Source organism: Balaenoptera physalus, assembly GCF_965194825.1.
Source record: "Balaenoptera physalus genome assembly, chromosome: 4".
Classification (NCBI taxonomy): Eukaryota; Metazoa; Chordata; class Mammalia; order Artiodactyla; family Balaenopteridae; genus Balaenoptera; species Balaenoptera physalus.
Window position 1 is genome coordinate 39,399,878 of NC_138891.1, and position 19,579 is coordinate 39,419,456.

The 19,579-nt window shown below is 35.6% G+C and overlaps 1 protein-coding gene and 1 long non-coding RNA gene across 6 annotated transcripts in view; one reads left to right on the top strand and one right to left on the bottom strand.

Moving 5' to 3' along the window:
* The window catches only part of LOC309659752, a 167,492-nt gene that overhangs the window by 41,474 nt on the left and 106,439 nt on the right, over positions 1-19,579 (bottom strand). The gene's annotated exons all lie outside the window — the stretch shown is intronic.
* Positions 1-19,579, top strand: part of RSRC1 (arginine and serine rich coiled-coil 1) — a 421,395-nt gene that overhangs the window by 1,649 nt on the left and 400,167 nt on the right. For 3 of the 5 annotated variants that reach the window (XM_082459641.1, XM_082459640.1, XM_082459637.1), the window contains exons 2-3: positions 7,500-7,695; positions 7,988-8,113. In XM_082459641.1, coding sequence (XP_082315767.1) covers positions 7,502-7,695; positions 7,988-8,113 — 320 coding nt within the window. In that variant the 5' untranslated portion in view covers positions 7,500-7,501. Of the gene's footprint in view, positions 1-2,942; positions 3,065-7,499; positions 7,696-7,987; positions 8,114-19,579 lie in introns of all 5 variants that reach the window. The other 2 variants (XM_082459638.1, XM_082459639.1) reach the window with 1 other exon arrangement.

Below are 19,579 nucleotides of genomic sequence, written 5' to 3' on the forward strand. Positions count from 1 at the left end.
ACTTGTGTAATAAGATTGTTGTATTAGATGTATAGGTATATTTTCTGCCTTCATTTTCACACCCGTGGGAGGAAATTCCTATGACTGATAATGTTTTTTTTTAAAAAGATGCTAGTCTGCATATTTTAAGTTGTGCTGGGAGGAGTGTTTTGATAATTCTGTATCTCTTTTGAGTTTTGCTTTATTTTGCTCATTAAGCTAGAATTTTACCTTAGTTCTTTTATTGCCTTGGGTGGTTCTATGCTTGTTTGTGGATTTCTTCCTATGCTAAACGGTGTTAACCCCGTTTTTACTTTTCTCTACCTCTTTGAGGTAGATTTCCCATTGAAATGACTGTTCCTCCCCCCTCCCCTTTGGTCATGTGTCCAAGATCAAAAAGATTATAGTTTGATATACTGTGAATGAGTAGTGGTGAAATAATTATAAACTGTCATGTCCTTTAAGAATCTTTGTTCTCTCTTAAATGCCTGCTTTCTGAAAAAGGTAACTGCTTATTCTACCTTTATTGATTACCAGACAAAGGAACTACTTGTGTATGCTTTTAACCTCTCTTTTGAATGAACACATTTTGGCTCTACATCTTCAATCAGTCACCTAAACTTCACAGTAAGATGTTTTTGTAAATTGATGTCCTACTGTAGTCATTATGTCATGGCTTCAGTTCTGTAGTGGGAGTAGTTGGATATGGTTTGAAACCATGAGACTACAACCAGGAAGTAATAGAGGCTAGAGTGAGAACAGAAGACTGAGAGCCTTAGGAGTTGTGACCTTGTGTTGCCTTTTCTGCTTACAGATAGATTGAAAAATTGTTAAGTTCTGGGATTTCTAAATATCTGTGCTCAATTCATCATTTCTCTTATCGGAAAGAGCTATTAATGGGTCTTTCCATGTGTTATACCTTACCAATGGAGTTAAGTATAAACAGTTCTTCCTTACTAGGAGTGTGTGATATAAATTGACCACCATGACTTGAATGAGCAAACATATTCAATTATATGCTAGTGACATTATGGAAATCCAGAGGTAAGTATGAATCTAGGGAATTCAGTACTGTCATGGATAGAGAAGACAGTTTTTGGATCTACCTCTGATTTGTTCTTAGTGTTCACTTTCTTTTCTGAATAAATATTTGAAGTTAACTATAATAAAGAAATGCAGTGGCTTTTTGCTTTCTCTTATTGAGATTAATTATACTTCAGCATGATTTTTTGAAATGTAAATGTGTTACTTGAACAAATATTTATAGATTTATGACAGTGATTTTTAAACTTTTTTTCACCCGATTGCTCTAAGGAAGGATTTTATATCTTCCATTAACTTTTCTGAGTTAAGTGTAACCATTCTTCTAATATGGATGAATTATGTTATTTGATATTAAAACATAGAAAAAATTTACACCCATCTCTCAATCTCTTTTTTGGTCACCAACAGGGTACATAATTAGATGTATGTCCTTTTCTTTTTTTCCTACTTCTTAATGCCTTCTATAGGGACTTAATAAGCTGGACAAAAATGGAGAATGGAAATGACTGTGGGTACCTTAGAGTAGTGGGTCTCACAGTTTTTAGTTTTAGGATCACTTTAGATTCTTAAAAGTTATTGAGAACCCTACGAACTTTTTAAAAAAAATATTTATTTATTTATTTATTTATGTATTTACTTTGGCTGCACCACGTCTTAGTTGTGGCATACGGGATCTTTAGTTGTGGCATGCGTGCGAGTGAGATCTAGTTCCCTGACCAGGGATCCAACCTGGGCCCCCTGCATTGGGAGTGTGGAGTCTTATCCACTGGACCACCAGGGAAGTCCCGAGGACCCTACAAACTTTTATCTACATGGGCTATATCTAGAAATATTGCCTTACTAGTAATTAAGCCAGAAAAATTCAAAATATTTATTAATCCACTTAAAAATAACAATAATAAACCCATTACTTGGTAACATAAATAACATATTTGATATGAAAAATAGATGTATTTTCCAAAACAAAACAAACTTAGTGAGAAAAGTGGCATTATTTTTCATTTTTGCAAATCTCTACTATCTGGCTTAATAGAAGACAGTTGTATTCTTATATCTGCTTCTGTATTCAGTCTATTGTGATGAGTTTTTTGAATGAAGAAGTATATGAAGAAAATCTGGATTCACACAGATATGGTGTTGGAAAAAGTAGTATTTTAATAGCCTTTTCAGATAATTACTTCTTTAATACTACTCCAGAACTTGACAAGTAGTTTCTTAAAGGTTGGTTGCAATGTGTTATTTGAAACTATATCATTGACCTTTTCATGCTAACATTAAAATCTATTGGTCTGTCTTGCACTGTGAATGGATTTTTTACTCATATATGATTCTGTGACATCATGCATTGGTCTGTTGGAAAATACTGGTTCACTGAGTTATGCATATCTTCCAGATATTGACACCCTTCATTATATAATATTTTAAAAATTCCCGTATGTTAATATCACCATTGATCTCATCAGAGGAATCTTTAAGTGCTGAGAAGCTGTCAATCTCATGGTGACAAATACAAGTTATCCAACATTTTGATTTTTGCTTGAGAGCTCAAATTTTATCATTGGCAACAAATTGACACTTTCCTTGAAGTGAAAGACTCCCTTAATTCATTTTTGAGAAAATGTCTGTCAAATACCCAAGTCTGAATAATCGTAGTCAGTTCTTTAAAATAAATAGTGTTTCATGATAAAAGCAGCTAGTTCAACTTGTAATGCAGCTGCACAAATACTTTTCTCAAGATAACCATCGTTCTTCAGTATGCAGCAGCAGTTATGTGTATTTCCTAATTCATCACACAGAATATTAAGATGTGTTCTCAAGGGTTGAAATTTAATAAAATTAATGACTTGTACTGCTTTATCAAGGACATTCCTAAGTGAAAATGCTTTTTTTTTTTTTTTTTAATGAACTGTGTGTTGCAGTGAAGAATGCAATGACTGCTAGTACCATTTGGCCCCATTGCCTTGATTCCCGTTAAATCACCAGCAATTTTGCCTACCATTGCTTCTACGTTATCAGCGCAAAAGTCAACACAGTGAAAAAGGTAAATCATGTTTTAGTATTATAATAAAAATAGTTTCGACTTGTTGGATCCTCTGAGGTCTTAGGGACCCCCAGGGTCTAGAGAACCACTTTGAGAACTGCTGTTAAACTGGAATGTAAGCTCCTTGAGGGCAAGGATTTTTCTCTCTTGTTCATTGATGTATCCCTTGTACCTGGGCCTGCTGTCATCCTGGAACTTTTTAACCTATCTCAAGTGTTAGACCACTTGTTTTCTGAATCTGGGTCATCTTTGTTCACTCTCTCCTTTTGGTAGAGCACATCCTTCAGTACCTTCCTAAAAAAGGGTGAGTGTGAGGTGTAGTTTTGAGCCTTTGCATATCAGAAAATGTCTTTATTTTGATCTCGTATTAGATCTATGACGGGGCTGAATATAGATTGTAGTTAGAAAATAATTTTCACTTAGAATTTTGAAGGCAAGTCACCATGGTTTGCTATGTTGCTGCTGAGAAGCCCTGTGCCTTTTATTGTGATTCCCCACTTTTTTTTTTTCACACACACACACTGTATTTTATTTTTACAAGAGATAAATACCCATTTTTTTATCTTTAGAAGTTTCTAGATCTTCTTTGTATTCCTCGTTTCTGAAGTTTTATGAGGTATGTCTGGTATAAGTCTTTAAATTCATTGTCTCAGGGATTTAGGGCAATTCATGTCTTTCAGTTCTGGAAATTTTAAAAATTATTCTTTGGATATTTTTCTTTATCTCTTTTCTATGCTCTGTTTCTTTCTGGAATGCATATCAATTGGATATTGGACTTCCTGGATTGATCCTCTTTTACCTTCTGTTTTTTATCTTTTTATTTTTTTACTTTTCATGAGTGCTTTGATAGTATCTTCTAAGCCTATTGAATTTCTTAGAAATTATCATTTGTTTAAATTTTAAGCTTTCTCTCCTGTTCTATGGATGTTCCTCCTATTCTTGTTTGCTGGATCATCTTCTCATATATTTCTGAGGATATTAACTGATTTTTAAAAAATTTTCTGGTATGTTCCGGGTTTACTATGAGTTGTTTTTTTTTTTTTTCTGTTTGGCTTCTGTCTCTTATGATGAAGTCTTTCATCACATGATTGATTTTTTTTTGTTGTATAATTACTAAAAAGTTAACAAAAAAAGTTTGTAGAAAAAAAGTTTACTGTGGGGAATTCCCTGGTGGTCCAGTGGTTAGGACTTCTTGCTCTCACTGCCAGGTGCCTGGGTTCAATCCCTGGTCAGGGAACTAAGATCCCACAAGCTGCATGGCGCAGCCAAAGAAAAAAAAAAGAAAAAGTTTACTGTGTTCAAGGTTTGGGCTTGGTTATAATACTTTTATAATACTTATATATCTTCTTCCAGGTACTGTTTAGTTTTTGGAGAAAAGAATCCTCTATCTGAATTCTTGGATCCAAGCACACACAGGGCTACAGTATTTACTGTTAGATTGTAGACTTTCACTTAATCCCTTTAACTTTTAGTTGAGCATCTCTCTGCCATCTTTTACTGTGCCCCTGGACCTGGTGCTTCACTGTTTCATCATTTTTCCAAAATAAACCACCTCTCCTGCTGGGATTGGGGAATAGTAGTCACTTATCTGGGTTGGATGGCAGAGGGGACCTGGGAGATTACTTCTTTTACAGGCTTTCAACCAATTCCCTTGTTTTTTAGTTCTGTGCCTCATTGTGCCTGCTGTGGTATCTGGTGTCTCGAATTCCTGATCCTTTCTGATTTTTGCTATGTGAATTGGCTTTTCTCCTGTTGGAATTCTCTGCAGTTGCTTGATGTTCAGCTTTCTTAGCTCTAAATCCTGCATCTGTTTTTCATTTGCTAAAAGTTTGTTGACATATCTTGTCTACTGTTCCTGTTGTTTTCTCCTCTGGTCTCTTTATCCTTGTGCATTTATGCTTTTTTATCTTTTACTCTAATTTTAGTATTTGTTAAACCAGATAATAAATAAAAACTCATCTTAATTTATATGGTTATTTGTGGGTAAAGAAAATTCTTAACTGTTTAAAGGTGAAAACAAGAAAGGAAGAAAGAGACAGGAAATAAGAACAGTTAGATGATCACTATTACTCAATTATGTACAAATTTCTTAATGAAAATACACACACACAGAGATATGTGGTTACATATGATATATAATGGGTATATGGATATAAATATGTAAATGGATATTATATACACACATTTAAATATATACATATATGTACATATATACTATATGTATATGTAGGATTTCCTAATCATAGTATTTTGAAAGCTGGAAAGGATCACGGTGATCTTATATGCAGTGCAGTTTTGTTTTCAGTGAGGAAACTGGCTTAGATATGCTAGTGATTTACTGAACATTTCAAAACCAAGTTTTCCCATTGTTTTGTTGAACTGTGAAATGTTAGAAATGTGAACAACTTTGAGGTTCAGAACTATATTTAAAGTCTAATTCTGGCTCCAGGTAAATAGCTTTAAGTCTTGAATTGAGTTATAATAGTGATTTTTCAACTTGTATTGCATTAGAGTCAGGGAAGGGATGGCTCACCTGGTTCTGAAAGCAAAGTTGTAATTTAATGTATTGCTTTCTTTAGAGTAATGATATTTAACTTGAGTAAATATTAAAGGAAAGTGTGAGATTTTTGTTTATCTGATCCATTAACTATTTATCCTAACTATTACATAAGATGGATCTCGCTTTTATGTGACATTGAAAGATAGCTAATACTGATTTTAGTAAAAAAATAAAATTGCGTATGAGAATCTAACTTAAAAGTAAGACAAGTAAGCTTCTTATCAGCTAAGTTAATGCCTAAATATAAAAACCTTATATTCTATTTCTGTAATTTTTTTCTTTTGTATACTAAATATACAAATATACCATAGCCATATAGAATATAATTAAAAAAGAGAAAATTTACCCAGTTTCCTCACTTAAATTTTATCAGTTGTTTTCATTTTTGCTCTTACTTATTTATACATAGTTTCTTAAATTATAGTCTCTGTACATGCAGTTTTAAATAATGCTATAATGAATATTTTCATGAATATATCTCTTAAGAAAAACTTTCCAGATATATTCCTAGAAATAGGATTGCTCTGTCAGAAAAGCAGCAACATTTTTATGACTCTTTATTTAAATTGCTTAATTGCTTTCTGGAAGGATTATATCACCACTTTATATAGATATTAGTAGTGTGAAGAGTTGACTTCATTTTTGGTACTTTAGTTAACAATGCTTCATCAACTTTGGTACATTATTTAACATTTCCTCCCTCAAATTTCACAAGTGACGTGGTGATGGTGTATTGATTCAGTTTGGTTTTTAAAAAAATTTATTTAACTTTTATTTACTTATCTTTGGCTGCGTTGGGTCTTCGTTGCTGTCTGCGGGCTTTCTCTCGTTGCAGCAAGTGAGGGCTACTCTGTTGTGGTGCGTAGGCTTCTTATTGCGGTGGCTTCTCTTGTTGTGGAGCACGGGCTCTAGGCGCACGGGTTTCAGTAGTTGTGGCTCACAGGCTCAGTAGTTGTGGCTCACAGGCTCTAGAGCGCAGGCTCAGTAGTTGTGGCGCACGGGCTTAGTTGCTCTGTGGCATGAGGGATCTTTCCGGACTGGGCTCAAACCCGTGTCCCCTGCATTGGCAGGCGGATTCTTAACCACTGCACCACCAGGGAAGTCCCAATTTGTACATTGTTGATGGTTAATGAGGTCTTTTTTTCTTTTTTCTTAATATATTTATTTATTTGGTTGCGCCGGTCTTAGTTGTGGGATGCAGGCTCCTTAGTTGTGGCAGGCAAACTCCTTAGTTGCGGCTCACGGGCTCCTTAGTTGTGGCTCGTGGGCTCCTTAGTTGTGGCTCGCTGGCTTCTTAGTTGTGGCATGCTAATTCTTAGTTGCAGCATGCATGTGGGATCTAGTTCCTGGACCAGGGATTGAACCTGGGTCCCCTGAATTGGTAGCATGGAGTCTTAACCACTGTGGCACCAGGGAAGTCCTCCAATGAGGTCTTATCCATTTAAAATTTTAGAATTTTCAGTTAGAAAAATGTAACTCTAAAAGATAGTAAAACATCTGTTATCTTTAGGGAAATATGAGAATATAGTTAGTTGATCCCTAAACCAAATATCATATAATTAACAATAAATGCAACTTAAATTATAAGGAAATTGTTATAATGAACTGTCCTCAGGGCTGACTCTTTTTGGGAGACATTTGAAAAAATTTAGGACAAGTTTACATTGTTCATAAATTGTAAAAACAGTTAACTGATAGAGCTAGAAGACTGTAGTAGAGCTGTTTCTCTTGTCTTGTTAAGAAGACTTGTACATTTAAAATTTTACTTTAAATAAGACATTTAAAATTTTTACATAGTTAAAAAAATTACTGTATTGAATTTCATCCATTGTGCCATTATGTTAGAAATAATTTTCTTTGAATTTAAACCTGTAGAAATGGGACGCCGGTCATCTGATACTGAAGAAGAAAGCAGAAACAAGAGAAAAAAGAAACACCGTAGACGGTCTTCTTCAAGTAGTTCTTCAGATAGTAGAACATATAGCCGAAAGAAAGGTGGAAGGAAGTCAAGGTCAAAGTCAAGATCTTGGTCCAGAGATCTTCAGCCTCGCTCACATTCTTATGATAGAAGGTGATTTTCATGATTTTACTTATGTAGTAGTGAGAGTAACATTCTTTAGAGTTCGTATGTTTCTGTGCTTTTAATTTTTCTGGGTAAAACACTTTTCTTTTTGTGGTTATATATTTATGAGTCTCAACCCCCAAAGGGTTTTGTTTTGTTTTCCCCCACGCCCAGCGCGTGGGTCTTCATCCTTTGTCTGTCCTTTGTAGACGAGAAGATACAAACTGGTATAGTTCTCATACCATATTAGTATCTGATCATATTTGGGAGGCAAGTAATATCTGATTATATTTTATTTCAGACGAAGGCATCGATCAAGCAGTAGCTCTTCTTATGGCTCTAGAAGAAAACGAAGTCGAAGTCGTTCAAGGGGTCGAGGGAAATCCTATAGAGCTCAGAGATCTAGGTCAAAAAGCAGAACAAGAAGGTATGCCATATCAGATGTTTATTGCTTTGTAACACACTGTCCCCAAATTTAGTGACTTAAAGCAATAATCATTTCTTTTTTCATGATGTACAGTTTTGACTGAGCTTAGCTAGCAGTTCTTCTGCTAGTCTCATCTGGGGTCACTTATGTGGTTCTAGTTATCTGATAGCTTGACTGAAACTGGATGGTCCAGTGTGGTGTCATACAGTATCTGGCATTTGGTGCTGGCTATTGGCTGTTGTCTGGGGGTCCCTTATTTTCCCTGTGACTTCTCATCCTCCAGTAGGAATGGCTGGACTTTTTCACATGGTAGAGGAAGTATTTCAAGAAGAACAGAAGTTGCAAAATCTCTTAAGGTCTAGCTTCAGAAATAACCCAGTGTGTTATGGAGTGAATGTTTGTGTCCCCCCTAAATTCATATATTGAAGTCCCAATCCCCAGTGAAACTGTAATTGGAGATAGTGTCTTTATGGAGGTAATTAAAGTTAAATAAGGTCAAAAGGGTGAGGTCCTAATCCAATAAGGCTAGTGGCCTTATAAGAAGAGAGGGAGAGATCTTTCTCTTTGAGCATGCACTCAGAGGATAGGCCTTGTGAGGACACAGTGAAAAGTGGCCATCTACAAACCAGGAAGAGCTCTTATCAGGAACCAGTCTGCTGGCATATTGATCTTTGACTTTACAACCTCTGTGAGAAATACGTTTCTGTTGTTTGAGCTGCCCAGTCTATGGTATTTTGTTATAGGAGCCTGAGCAGACGTGATGTCACTCCACCTGCATTTTCTGGCTGTGCTCAAGGGCAAATAATACAGAGCATGGCCTATCTGGAGAGGGTTGTACGTTTTGGATAATGCTAGAAAATATGGTTGAATCGGATGGGGACCATGGTATGGAGGGACTTGATAGAAGCAGGTATTCAGAAGTTATTGAAGGTTTCTGAGAAGAAGAGTGCTAGGATAAAAACAGCATTTTAGGAAGATCAGTTTCTTTTCTCTGTTTAGTTTTTCATTCTATTAGGCTCTAGTTGTGGGGGTATATTAGCAGCCTGATTTTATTATCTGGGCATAAAATTCTATAAATCTCTCTGAATCTGAAGTTGGATAATAGCAGTAAAGTCCAAATGTTTAACTTTTCTGGCCTTGTATTATTTGGCCTCAGCCTCCTCTCCTTTGTACACACACAACATACACGCAAGCCATTCTGTGTTACATGCCTTTTGTTCTCCATCTATGTCTCTGAGTTGCTAGCTTTGTTTCTTTCAGCATGCTCTTTCTTCCAGTTTCTTATATTATCTCTACTTTGAGAAGTTTTCCTACCCTTTAGTGTTCAGTTCTATTTAATCTCTAATTTTCTTCTTCCTTAAATCCTTCTTTGATTTTTACCTTTTCACTCCCAAGTCAAATTTAATCCATCCTTTCTCTGACTCACCATCACAGTTGATTCCTGATTTGTAACAGTTACATTATGAACATTGTTTTTGTTATTCTCATATATTGTAAACTCTTGCAGGGCAATCTCTTGGTACCTAATATAATGCCTTGCTTGTAGAAGCTGATTACCAGAAAACAACTTCAGTTGAAAATTTCCTGTCAGTGAGAATAGAAATAATAATCCATGCTTTTGTGTGGTCTTCTACATTTTGTAGAGTATTTCCATACACACTTTATAAGTCAATGACATTTTGGTTAGGAAAATACAAGTCACTCAGTTCCAAGCATCAAGGTTTTAAGATGGGGAATTAAAGGTTTATGTAACCTTTGGAGGGGCTCAGGGAATTAGGGAAGCTGTTATTGATTATTTTAGCCTAAGCGTGGAAGCTGCTTCTTTTCTTAGAAGTCACTGGAAATCTTAAGAACTCTGGGTTTGTAGCACCAAAGTGTGTGGTTCTCAAGAAACTACTTACCAGGAAGCTGCTTCTCTACCCAAGTATCTACCTATTACTTCCTACAGAGGGGAATCTGCAGACGTTAATTTCTTCTCTTTTGCAGTGCAAGGAAGACTTTAAAAGGAATGGCAGTGGGCATCTAGTCAGCAACAAATTATCCAGCACACATGCATTTTACTAAATGTTTTGAGTTTTGTAACTGGCAGGCTGTCACGCAGGGTAATACCTTCATTTTGTATATGAGGAAGCAAGTTCAGAGGTTTATTCAAAACAGCAACTTCTCAGAATCTTGCATCGACACTTCTGCATTTAACTGCAATAACTAAATAATCTGGAGACACTGAAAAGTCCTACATTTTGAGAAAATACTTTATCCATGTTTTATACACAACATTATTTTGGTAATGTATTTTAGGAATTTATTCTTCAAAATGTTTAAACTAAATGAGTTTCTAGGTTAATCTTGGTTTAAGAAGAAAACTGAACAACTCATTCTTTGAACAGTTTAGTTAACTAAGACTTTAATTTAAATAAAGAAGTTGTAAGTACATTCGTTCCTTAATATGTACAGGGGATTGATTCCAGAACCTGCTGCAGGTACCAAAATCTGAGGATTCTCAGGTCCCATGGTTGGCCTTCTGTATCCACGGTTCCGCATCTACATATCCAACCAACTGTGGATCGTGTAGTGTTATAGTATTTTCTTTAAAGTTTTTATTTATTTATTTATTTATTTTTGGCTGTGTTGGGTCTTCGTTGTTGTGCGTGGTCTTTCTCTAGTTGTGGAGAGCGGGGGCTACTCTTCATGCGGTTCGCGGGCTTCTTGTTGCTGTGGCTTCTCTTGTTGCAGAGCACAGGCTCTAGGCGCATGGGCTTCAGTAGTTGTGGCTCGCACGCTCAGTAGTTGTTGCTTGCATGCTCTAGAGTGCAGGCTCAGTAGTTGTGGTTCATGGGCTTATTTGCTCCATGGCATGTGGATCTTCCCGGACCAGTGCTCGAGCCAATGTCCCCTGCATTGGCAGGCGGAGTCTTAACACTGCACCACCAGGGACGTCCCTTTGTTTTAGTTTTTATTTTACATTGGAGTATAGTTTTATTTTTTTTATTTTTTTGTTTTTTAATTTTATTTTTGGCTGCATTGGGTCTTCATTGTTGCAAGCGGGCTTTCTCTAATTGTGGTGAGCGGGGGATACTCTTCATTGCTGTGCACGGGCTTCTCATTGTGGTGGCTTTTGTTGCAGAGCATGGGCTCTAGGCGTGTGGGCTTCAGTAGTTGTATCATGTGGGCTCAGTAGTTGTGGCTCACGGGCTGTAGAGCGCAGGCTCAGTAGTTGTAGCGCACAGGCTTAGTTGCTCTGTGGCATGTGGGATATTCCCGGACCAGGGCTCGAACCCGGGCTCGAACCCGTGTCCCCTGCATTGGCAGGTGGATTCTTAACCACTGCTCCACCAGGGAAGCCCTTGGAGTATAGTTGATGGACAATGTTGTGTTAGTTTCAGGTGTACAGCAAAGTGATTCAGTTATATGTATACATGTATGTATTCTTTCTCAAATTCTTTTCCCATTTAGGTTGTTATATAATGTCGAGCAGAGTTTCCTGTGCTATACAGTAGGTCCTTGTTGGTTATCCATTATATATTTTTTTTATTTTTATTATTTTTTTAAATCAATTAATTTATTTATTTATGGCTGTGTTGGGTCTTCGTTTCTGTGCGAGGGCTTTCTCTAGTTGCGGCAAGTGGGGGCCACTCTTCATCGCGGTGCGTGGGCCTCTCATTATCGCGGCCTCTCTTGTTGCGGAGCACAGGCTCCAGACGCGCAGGCTCAGTAACCGTGGCTCACAGGCCTAATTGATCCACGGCATGTGGGATCTTCCCAGACCAGGGCTCGAACCTGTGTCCCCTGCATTGGCAGGCAGATTCTCAACCACTGCGCCACCAGGGAAGCCCAGTTATCCATTTTAAATATAGCAGTGTGTACGTGTCAATCCCAAACTTCCTAACTATCCCTTCCCCCCACCTTTTCCCTGGTAACCATAAGTTCAGTACTGCAGTATTTATTGAAAAAAAAACCACGTATAAATGGACCCTCACAGTTCAAACCCATGTTGTTCAAGGGTTAACTGTAGTGAGTTTTTCAAAGAAAAAGTACTATGTGATTCTAAATTTACAGGTACGTTGTTAAGATCTCTGTGCTTTTTAATAGAAAAGAGTGATTTCAGTCATGCAAAGTCAAATACTTTCACAAAACTTTGTTGTTACATGTCTAAAAAACAAGATGAAGCATGTTTTGAGGGATGGCAGAAGGAGAGAAATCAAATGTGTGAAGTTACTGCAAGTTCCGTGGATAACTTATAGAGTAATTTGATGATTATGCTTTTTAGTATAGTTTTTATATTCTTCTTGAAGTACTCAAGTTGTGACATGTATCATGTCACTTCCTTTTAAAACAGTAAGAAACCTACTATTATTCACAGTATATTTACTTATTTCCTCAATTCTAGGATACACAGAAAGTAGTTACAAAATTGCTGATATGTACCACTTTGAAAAGCAAACTTATAGAGTCAGATATTTTTTATGGTTCTTTTTATCTTTACTCTGGGGTATTTGGTTCTCCTCTCCACTTTATTATGGTTAGTTTCTTTGAAGAGTTAGGTTCATTTGTTTCTGTTTATATTTCATTTTAAGTTTTTTTATCCCCTAAGTTTTTAAATTGTATTTACTTTTTGGTCCCCCCGCCTTTATTTTAGTATGTGAAGCATTAACATGGTTCCAAAAGACAGCACTATAAAAGGTGTGCATGGAGAAATATCATGCCCCTTTATACCGTCTATCCTGTTCCTAACCACCTCCTAGAACTAATCCTATTAGTTTGTGTTTTAGCTTTCCTCCATTTCTTTTTAAACAAAGTAGTGGTTATATATATGGCATACTATAGATACTCTTTGCACTTTGCTTTTTCTATTTACTAATATATCTTGGAAATCACTATATCAATTAATAGTACTCTTACTCATTTTTTATAGCTGCTTATTGTACTTCATTGTGTGGATGTATCATGATTTGTTTAGCCAGTTTCCTAGGTATGGACCTTAAAGACAGTGCCAAAATTTTACAGTTACTAAAAAGCTGTCATGAATAACCTGGTGCTTGAGTATTTTTGTATTGTTGGAGGTGTATCTTCAGGGGAAATTCCTAGAAGTGGGATTGCTGAATCAAAAGGTAAATAAGTTTGTAATTTTGTTGGAAATTGCTGAATTCCTCTCAGTAATGTAAGAGAGTTCTGTTTCCTCATAGTCTTACTGACAGAATGTCATTTTAATTTTTTATTTGATTTTATTTTTTAATTGAAATTTATTTATTTTTTACTAATTATGATTAGTTTTATTTTAATTGAAGTATAATTGACTTACAATATTATATTAGTTTCAAGTGTAAAACATAGTGATATTTTTATATGTTATATCATTTTATACATTTTATACAAAATGATCACCACAGTAAGTCTAGGTCTGTCACTGTACAAAGTTATCACAATATTACTGATTATATTTCTTATGCTGTACTGTTATAGTCCCTTGACTTATTTTGTAACTGGAAGTTTGTTCCTCTTAATCTCCTTCACCTATTTCACTCATTCCCTGCAACCCCCTCCCCCAGCAACCATCAGAAGGTTGGTTGTATGTGAATCTGTTTCTGTTTTGTTACGTCTATTCATTTGTTTTGTTTTTTAGATTTCACATATAAGTGAAATCGTATGGAATTTGTCTTTTTCGGTCTGACTTATTTCACTTAGCATAATACCCTTTAGGTCTGGGTTGTCACAAATGGCAAGATTTCATTCTTTTTTATGGCTGAGGAATAGTCCATTGTATATATGTATGATATCTTTATTCATTCATTTATCCATGGACACTTAGGTTGCTTCCATGTTGGCTATTGTAAATAATGCTGCAGTGAACAAAGGGGTGCATATATCTTTTCAAATTATTGTTTTTGTTTTCTTGGAAAAATACCCAAAAGTGGTATTGCTGGATTGTATGGTAGTTCTATTTTTAATTTTTTTGAGGAACCTCTATACCATTTCCTGTAGTGCCTGTATCAATTTACATTCCCACCAACAGTGCACAAAGGTTCCCTTTTCTCTACATCTTTGCCAACACTTGTTATTTGTTGTCTTTTTGATAGTAGCCTTTCTGACAGGTGTGAGGTGATATCTCATTGTTGTTCTAATTTGCATTTTCCTCATGATTAGTGATATTGAACATCTTTTCATGTGTCTGTTGGTCATCTGTATGTTTTCTTTGGAAAAATGTCTATTCAGCTCTTCAGCTCATTTTATAATCAGTTGTTTGTTTTTTTGATGTTGAGTTGTATGAGTTCATTGTATATTTTCGATATTAACCCATTATCAGATATATCGTTTGCAAATATCTTCTGCCATTCAGTAGGCTGCCTTTTGGTTTTGTCGATAGCTTCCTTCACTGTGCAAAAGCTTTTTGGTTTGATGTAGTCCCATTTGTTTATTTTTGCTTTTGTTTCCCTTGCTTAAGGAGATGTGTCCAAAAAATATTGCTAAGACCAATGTCAAAGAGCATACTGCCTTTTTCTTCTAAACGTTTTATGTTTTCAAATCTTAAATTTAAGTCTTTAATCCATTTTGAGTGTATGTTTGTGTATGGTGTGAAAAAGTAGTCCAGTTTGATTCTTTTGCATGTAATTTTCCAGTTTTCCTAGCACCATTTAGTGAAGAGGTTGTCTTTTCCCTATTGTATGTTCTTACCTTCTTTGTTGTAGATTAATTACCCATGTTAAGTGTGGGTTCATTTCTGGGCTATGTATTCTGTTCCATTGAGCTATGTGTCTGTTTTTGTGCTAGTACCATACTGTTTTGGTTACTTTTGCTTTGTAGTACAGTTTGAAAGCAGGGAGCGTAATACCTTCATCTTTGTTCTTCTTTCTCAAAATTATTTTGGCTATTTGGGTTCTTATGTGTTTCCATACAAATTTTAGAATTATTTGTTCTAGTTGTGTGAAAAATGTCATGTGTATTTTGATAGGGATTGCATTGTATGTCTTCTTTTGAAAACTCTTTGTCCAGATCTTCTGTCCCTTTTTTAATTGGATTGTTTGTTTTTTGCTATTGAGTTATATGAGTTTTTTTTTCTTTTTTTCCCACTCTTTTTTTTTTAATTGAAGTATAGTTGATTTACAATGCTGTGCCAATCTCTGCTGTACAGCAGAGTGACTCAGTTATACACATATAGACATGCTTTTTTTAATATTCTTTTCCATTACGGTTTATCACAGGATATTGAGTATAGTTTCCTGTGCTATACATTAGGACCTTGTTGATTATCCACTCTAAATGTAATAGTTTGCCTCTACCAACCCCAAACTCCCAGTCCATTCCTCTCCCTCCCCCCCTCCCCTTTGGCAATCACAAGTCTGTTCTCTATGAGTCTGCTTCTGTTTTGCAGATAGGTTCATTTGTGCCATATTCTAGATTCCACATATACATGATATCATACAGTATTTGTCTTTCTCTTTCTGACTTACTTCACTTAGTATGATAATCTCTAGTTGCATCCATGTTGCTGCAAATGGCATTATTTCATTCTTTTTTATGGCTGAGTAGTATTCCACTGTATATATGTACCACATCTTCTTTATCCATTCATCTGTTGATGGACATTTAGGTAGTTTCCATGTCTTGGCTATTGTGAACAGTGCTGCTATGAACATAGGGGTGCATGTGTCTTTTTGAATTGTAGTTTTGTCTGGGTATATTCCCAGGAGTTGGATTGCTGAATCATATGGTAATTCTATTTTTAGTTTTCTGAGGAACCTCCACACTGTTTTCCATAGTGGCTGTACCAACTTACATTCCCACCAGCAGTGTAGGAGGGTTAGCTTTTCTCCACACCCTCTTCAATATTTGTTATTTGTAGACTTTTTAATGATGGCCATTCTGACTGGTGTGAGGTGGTACCTCACTGCAGTTTTGATTTGCATTTCTCTAATAATGAGTGATGTTGAGCATCTTTTCATGTGCCTACTGGCCATCTGTATGTCTTCTTTGGAGAAATGTCTATTAAGGTCTTCTGCCCATTTTTTGATTGAGTTGTTTGTTTTGTTGTTGTATGAGCTGTTTGTATACTTTGGAGATTAAGCCCATGTCTATCGCATCATTTGCAGATATTTTCTCCCATTCAGTAGGTTGTCTTTTCATCTTGTTTTGTTTTTTTTTTTTCTTTAATGGTCTCCTTTGCTGTGCAGAAGCTTGTAAGTTTGATTAGGTTCCATTTGTTTATTTCTATTGCCTTAGGAGACTGCCCTAAGAAAACATTGGTATGATTTATGTCAAAGACTGTTTTGCCCGTGCTCTTTTCTAGGAGTTTTATGGTATCATGTCTTGTGCTTAAGTCTTTAAGCCATTTTGAGTTTGTTTTTTTTTTGTGCATGGTGTGAGGGTGTGTTCTAACTTCATTGATTTACATGCAGCTGTCCAACTTTCCCAGCACCACTTGCTGAAGAGACTGTCTTTTTCCCATTTTATATTCTTGCCTCTGTTGTCGAAGATTAATTGACTGTAGGTGTGTGGGTTTATTTCTGGGCTCTCTATTCTGTTCCATTGATCCATATGCCTGTTTTTGTACCAGTACCATACTGCTTTGATTACTGTAGCTTTGTACTATTGTAAAAATATGGAGCACTTCACGAATTTGCATGTCATCCTTGTGCAGAGGCCATGCTAGTCTTCTCTGTATCATTCCAGTTTTAGTATATGTGCTGCTGAAGCAAGCACTGTATGAGTTTCTTATATACAGTTGACCCTTGAATGACACCGGTTTGAACTGCAAGGATCCACTTATATGTCAGTTTTTTCCAATACATATGAACTGCAGTACTACACTATTGAGTTTGGTTGAATCCATGGATGTGTATCTGGGGATGTGGAGGGTTGAAAGTTATATGAGGATTTTTGACTGTGGCAGGGAGGGAGGAGTTGATACCCCAACCCTGGAGTTCTTCAAGAGTCATCTGTATTTTGGATATTAACTTGTTATTAGATATGTGATTTACACATATCTTCTCCCATTCAGTACATTGCCTTTTCATTTTATTGATAGTTTCCTTTGCTGTGCAGAAACCTTTTCGTTTAATGTAGCCATATTTGTTGATTTTTGCTTTTGTTGTCTATTCCCAAAAATCATTGCCAAGACTTATGTCAAGGATATTTTCCCCTATGTTTTATTCTAGGAGTTTTGTGGTTTCAGGTCTTATGTTTAAGTCTTAAATCCATTTTGAGTTCATTTTTGTGTATGGTGTAAGATAGTGGCCCAGTTTCATTCTTTTACACATGACTATCCAGCTTTCTCAACACCATTTATTGAAGAGAGTATTCTTTCCTCACTGTATAGTCTCGACTTCTTTGATGTAAATTAATTGATGATATGCACATGGGTTTATTTCTGAGCTCCCTAATCTGTTCCATTGATCTGTGTGTCTGTTTTTATGCTGAAACCATATTGTTTTGAATGCTTTGTAATATAGATTGAAATCAGGAAGCATGATTCCTCTAGCTTTTTCTTTTTTCTCAAGACTGTTTGGCTATTTGGTGTCTTTTGTGGTCCATACAAATTTTAGGATTGTTTGTTCTAATTCTGTGAAAATGCCATTGGAATTTTGATAGAGATTGCATTGAATATGTATATTATTTTTGGTAATATGGATTATGTTAATTTTATACCCTGATGCCTTACTCAATTTTGTTATTGCTTGAATTAGTTTTAGCATTGATTCTCTAGGGTTTATCAGATACACTATCATGTTGTCTGCAAATAGAAATAGTTTCACTTCTTTTCCAATTTTTATTCTTCCGTTTGCTTTGTCTCATCTAATTGCATTGGCTTTTACTTCCAGTAAAATATTGAATACCAGTGGAGGTGATATACGTCCTTGTCTTTTTCCTGATTTTAGTGTAAAAGCTCCTAGTGTTTCCTTATGAAGAAATATACTGGCTCTGGGGCTAAAGTGTATATATTTTGTCATGTTAAGAGAGGATCTATCACTTTGTTTTTGTTTTTTTCCAGGAATGGATATTGAATTTTGTTGAAGGCTTTTTCATCATCTGTGGATAGAATCAAGTTTTGTTTTGTTTTTTTCCCTTAGATCTATTAAGGAACTAATCTTGCTTTTCTGGAATAAATCTCAATTGGTCTTGGTGTAGTGTTTTCTTGATGTGGGATTCTGTTCACTAATTTTTAAGTTTAGTACTTTTATAGTCATACGTGATGTTGGGTTTTTTTTTACATCGTGTTTATCAGTTATTCTCTTATCATTATTCTTGCTTCATACAAAGATTTGGTAAGTTTTCCTTCATTTTTAATGCTCTGGAACTATTTGTGGAGCATTGGGATTGTCTGGTATTCAGAGTTTTGGTAGATTTGTGAAACCATCTGGGCCTGGTGCTTTTTTTGTTGAATGGTGCATTGATAACTTTATTTCTTCAACAGAAATAGGTCAATTTAAACTTTATATTTCTCATAGGTTTCATTTTGGTAAACTATTTTTCTAGTATATTACCTATTTAATCTATATTTTGAAATTTATTTGCCTAGAAGTCTGGAAAGTAGTTTCTTATGTTTTAAACTTTTTTTTCTTCTGTTTCAATGCTTATTTTCCTCTTGTCATTTATTACGTTGTTTATCTATGCTTTCTCCTTTGCTTTATTAAGTTGGCTGGTTGATTATCTATTTTGTTAATTTAAAAGAAATCATTTTGACTTATTATTTAGATCTTTTTCTCCATTTTCTACCTTATTAATTTCTGCTTTTATCCTTATTTTCTGCTTTGTGCTTTCTTTGGTTTACTTTGTTATTCTTTTTCAAGTGTTTGGAGCTGCTAATTTATTTATATTTGTATTTCATTTCTATTGATAAGAGTGTTTAAGTATATGGATGTTCTTTTAATCACTGCTTCAAATATATCCCGTAGATTTTTTTCAACATATTTTTATGAGAAATTTCAAGCATACAGCAAAATTGAATTTTACAGTGAAGACCCATATATCCACTGCCTAGATATTACCATTAACATTTTATTTATCACATATCCATTTGTCTATTTCTCTCACTATCCATTAATTTATCCTAATTTTTTGATGCATTTCCAGTTTCAGGCATCAGTAGGCTATCCCCTTAAATACTTCAGCATACTTATGAGTAAGTAGAGTTCAGTATTCCTTTATAAATTTTTTTCTTTTTAAAAAAAAATTTATTTATTTATTTTTGGGTGCGTTGGGTCTTTGTTGCCGTGTGCGGGCTTTTCTGTAGTTGCGGCGAGCAGGGGCTATTCATTGTTGCAGTGTGCAGACTTCTCATTGTGGTGGCTTCTCTTGTTGCGGAGCACAGGCTCTAGGTGCACAGGCTTCAGTAGTTGTGGCTTGCGGGCTCTAGAGCACAGGCTCAGTAGTTGTGGCACGTGGGCTTAGTTGCTCCGCAGAATGTGGGATCTTCCCAGACCAGGGATCAAACCTGTGTCTCCTGCATTGGCAGGTGGATTCTTAACCACTGTG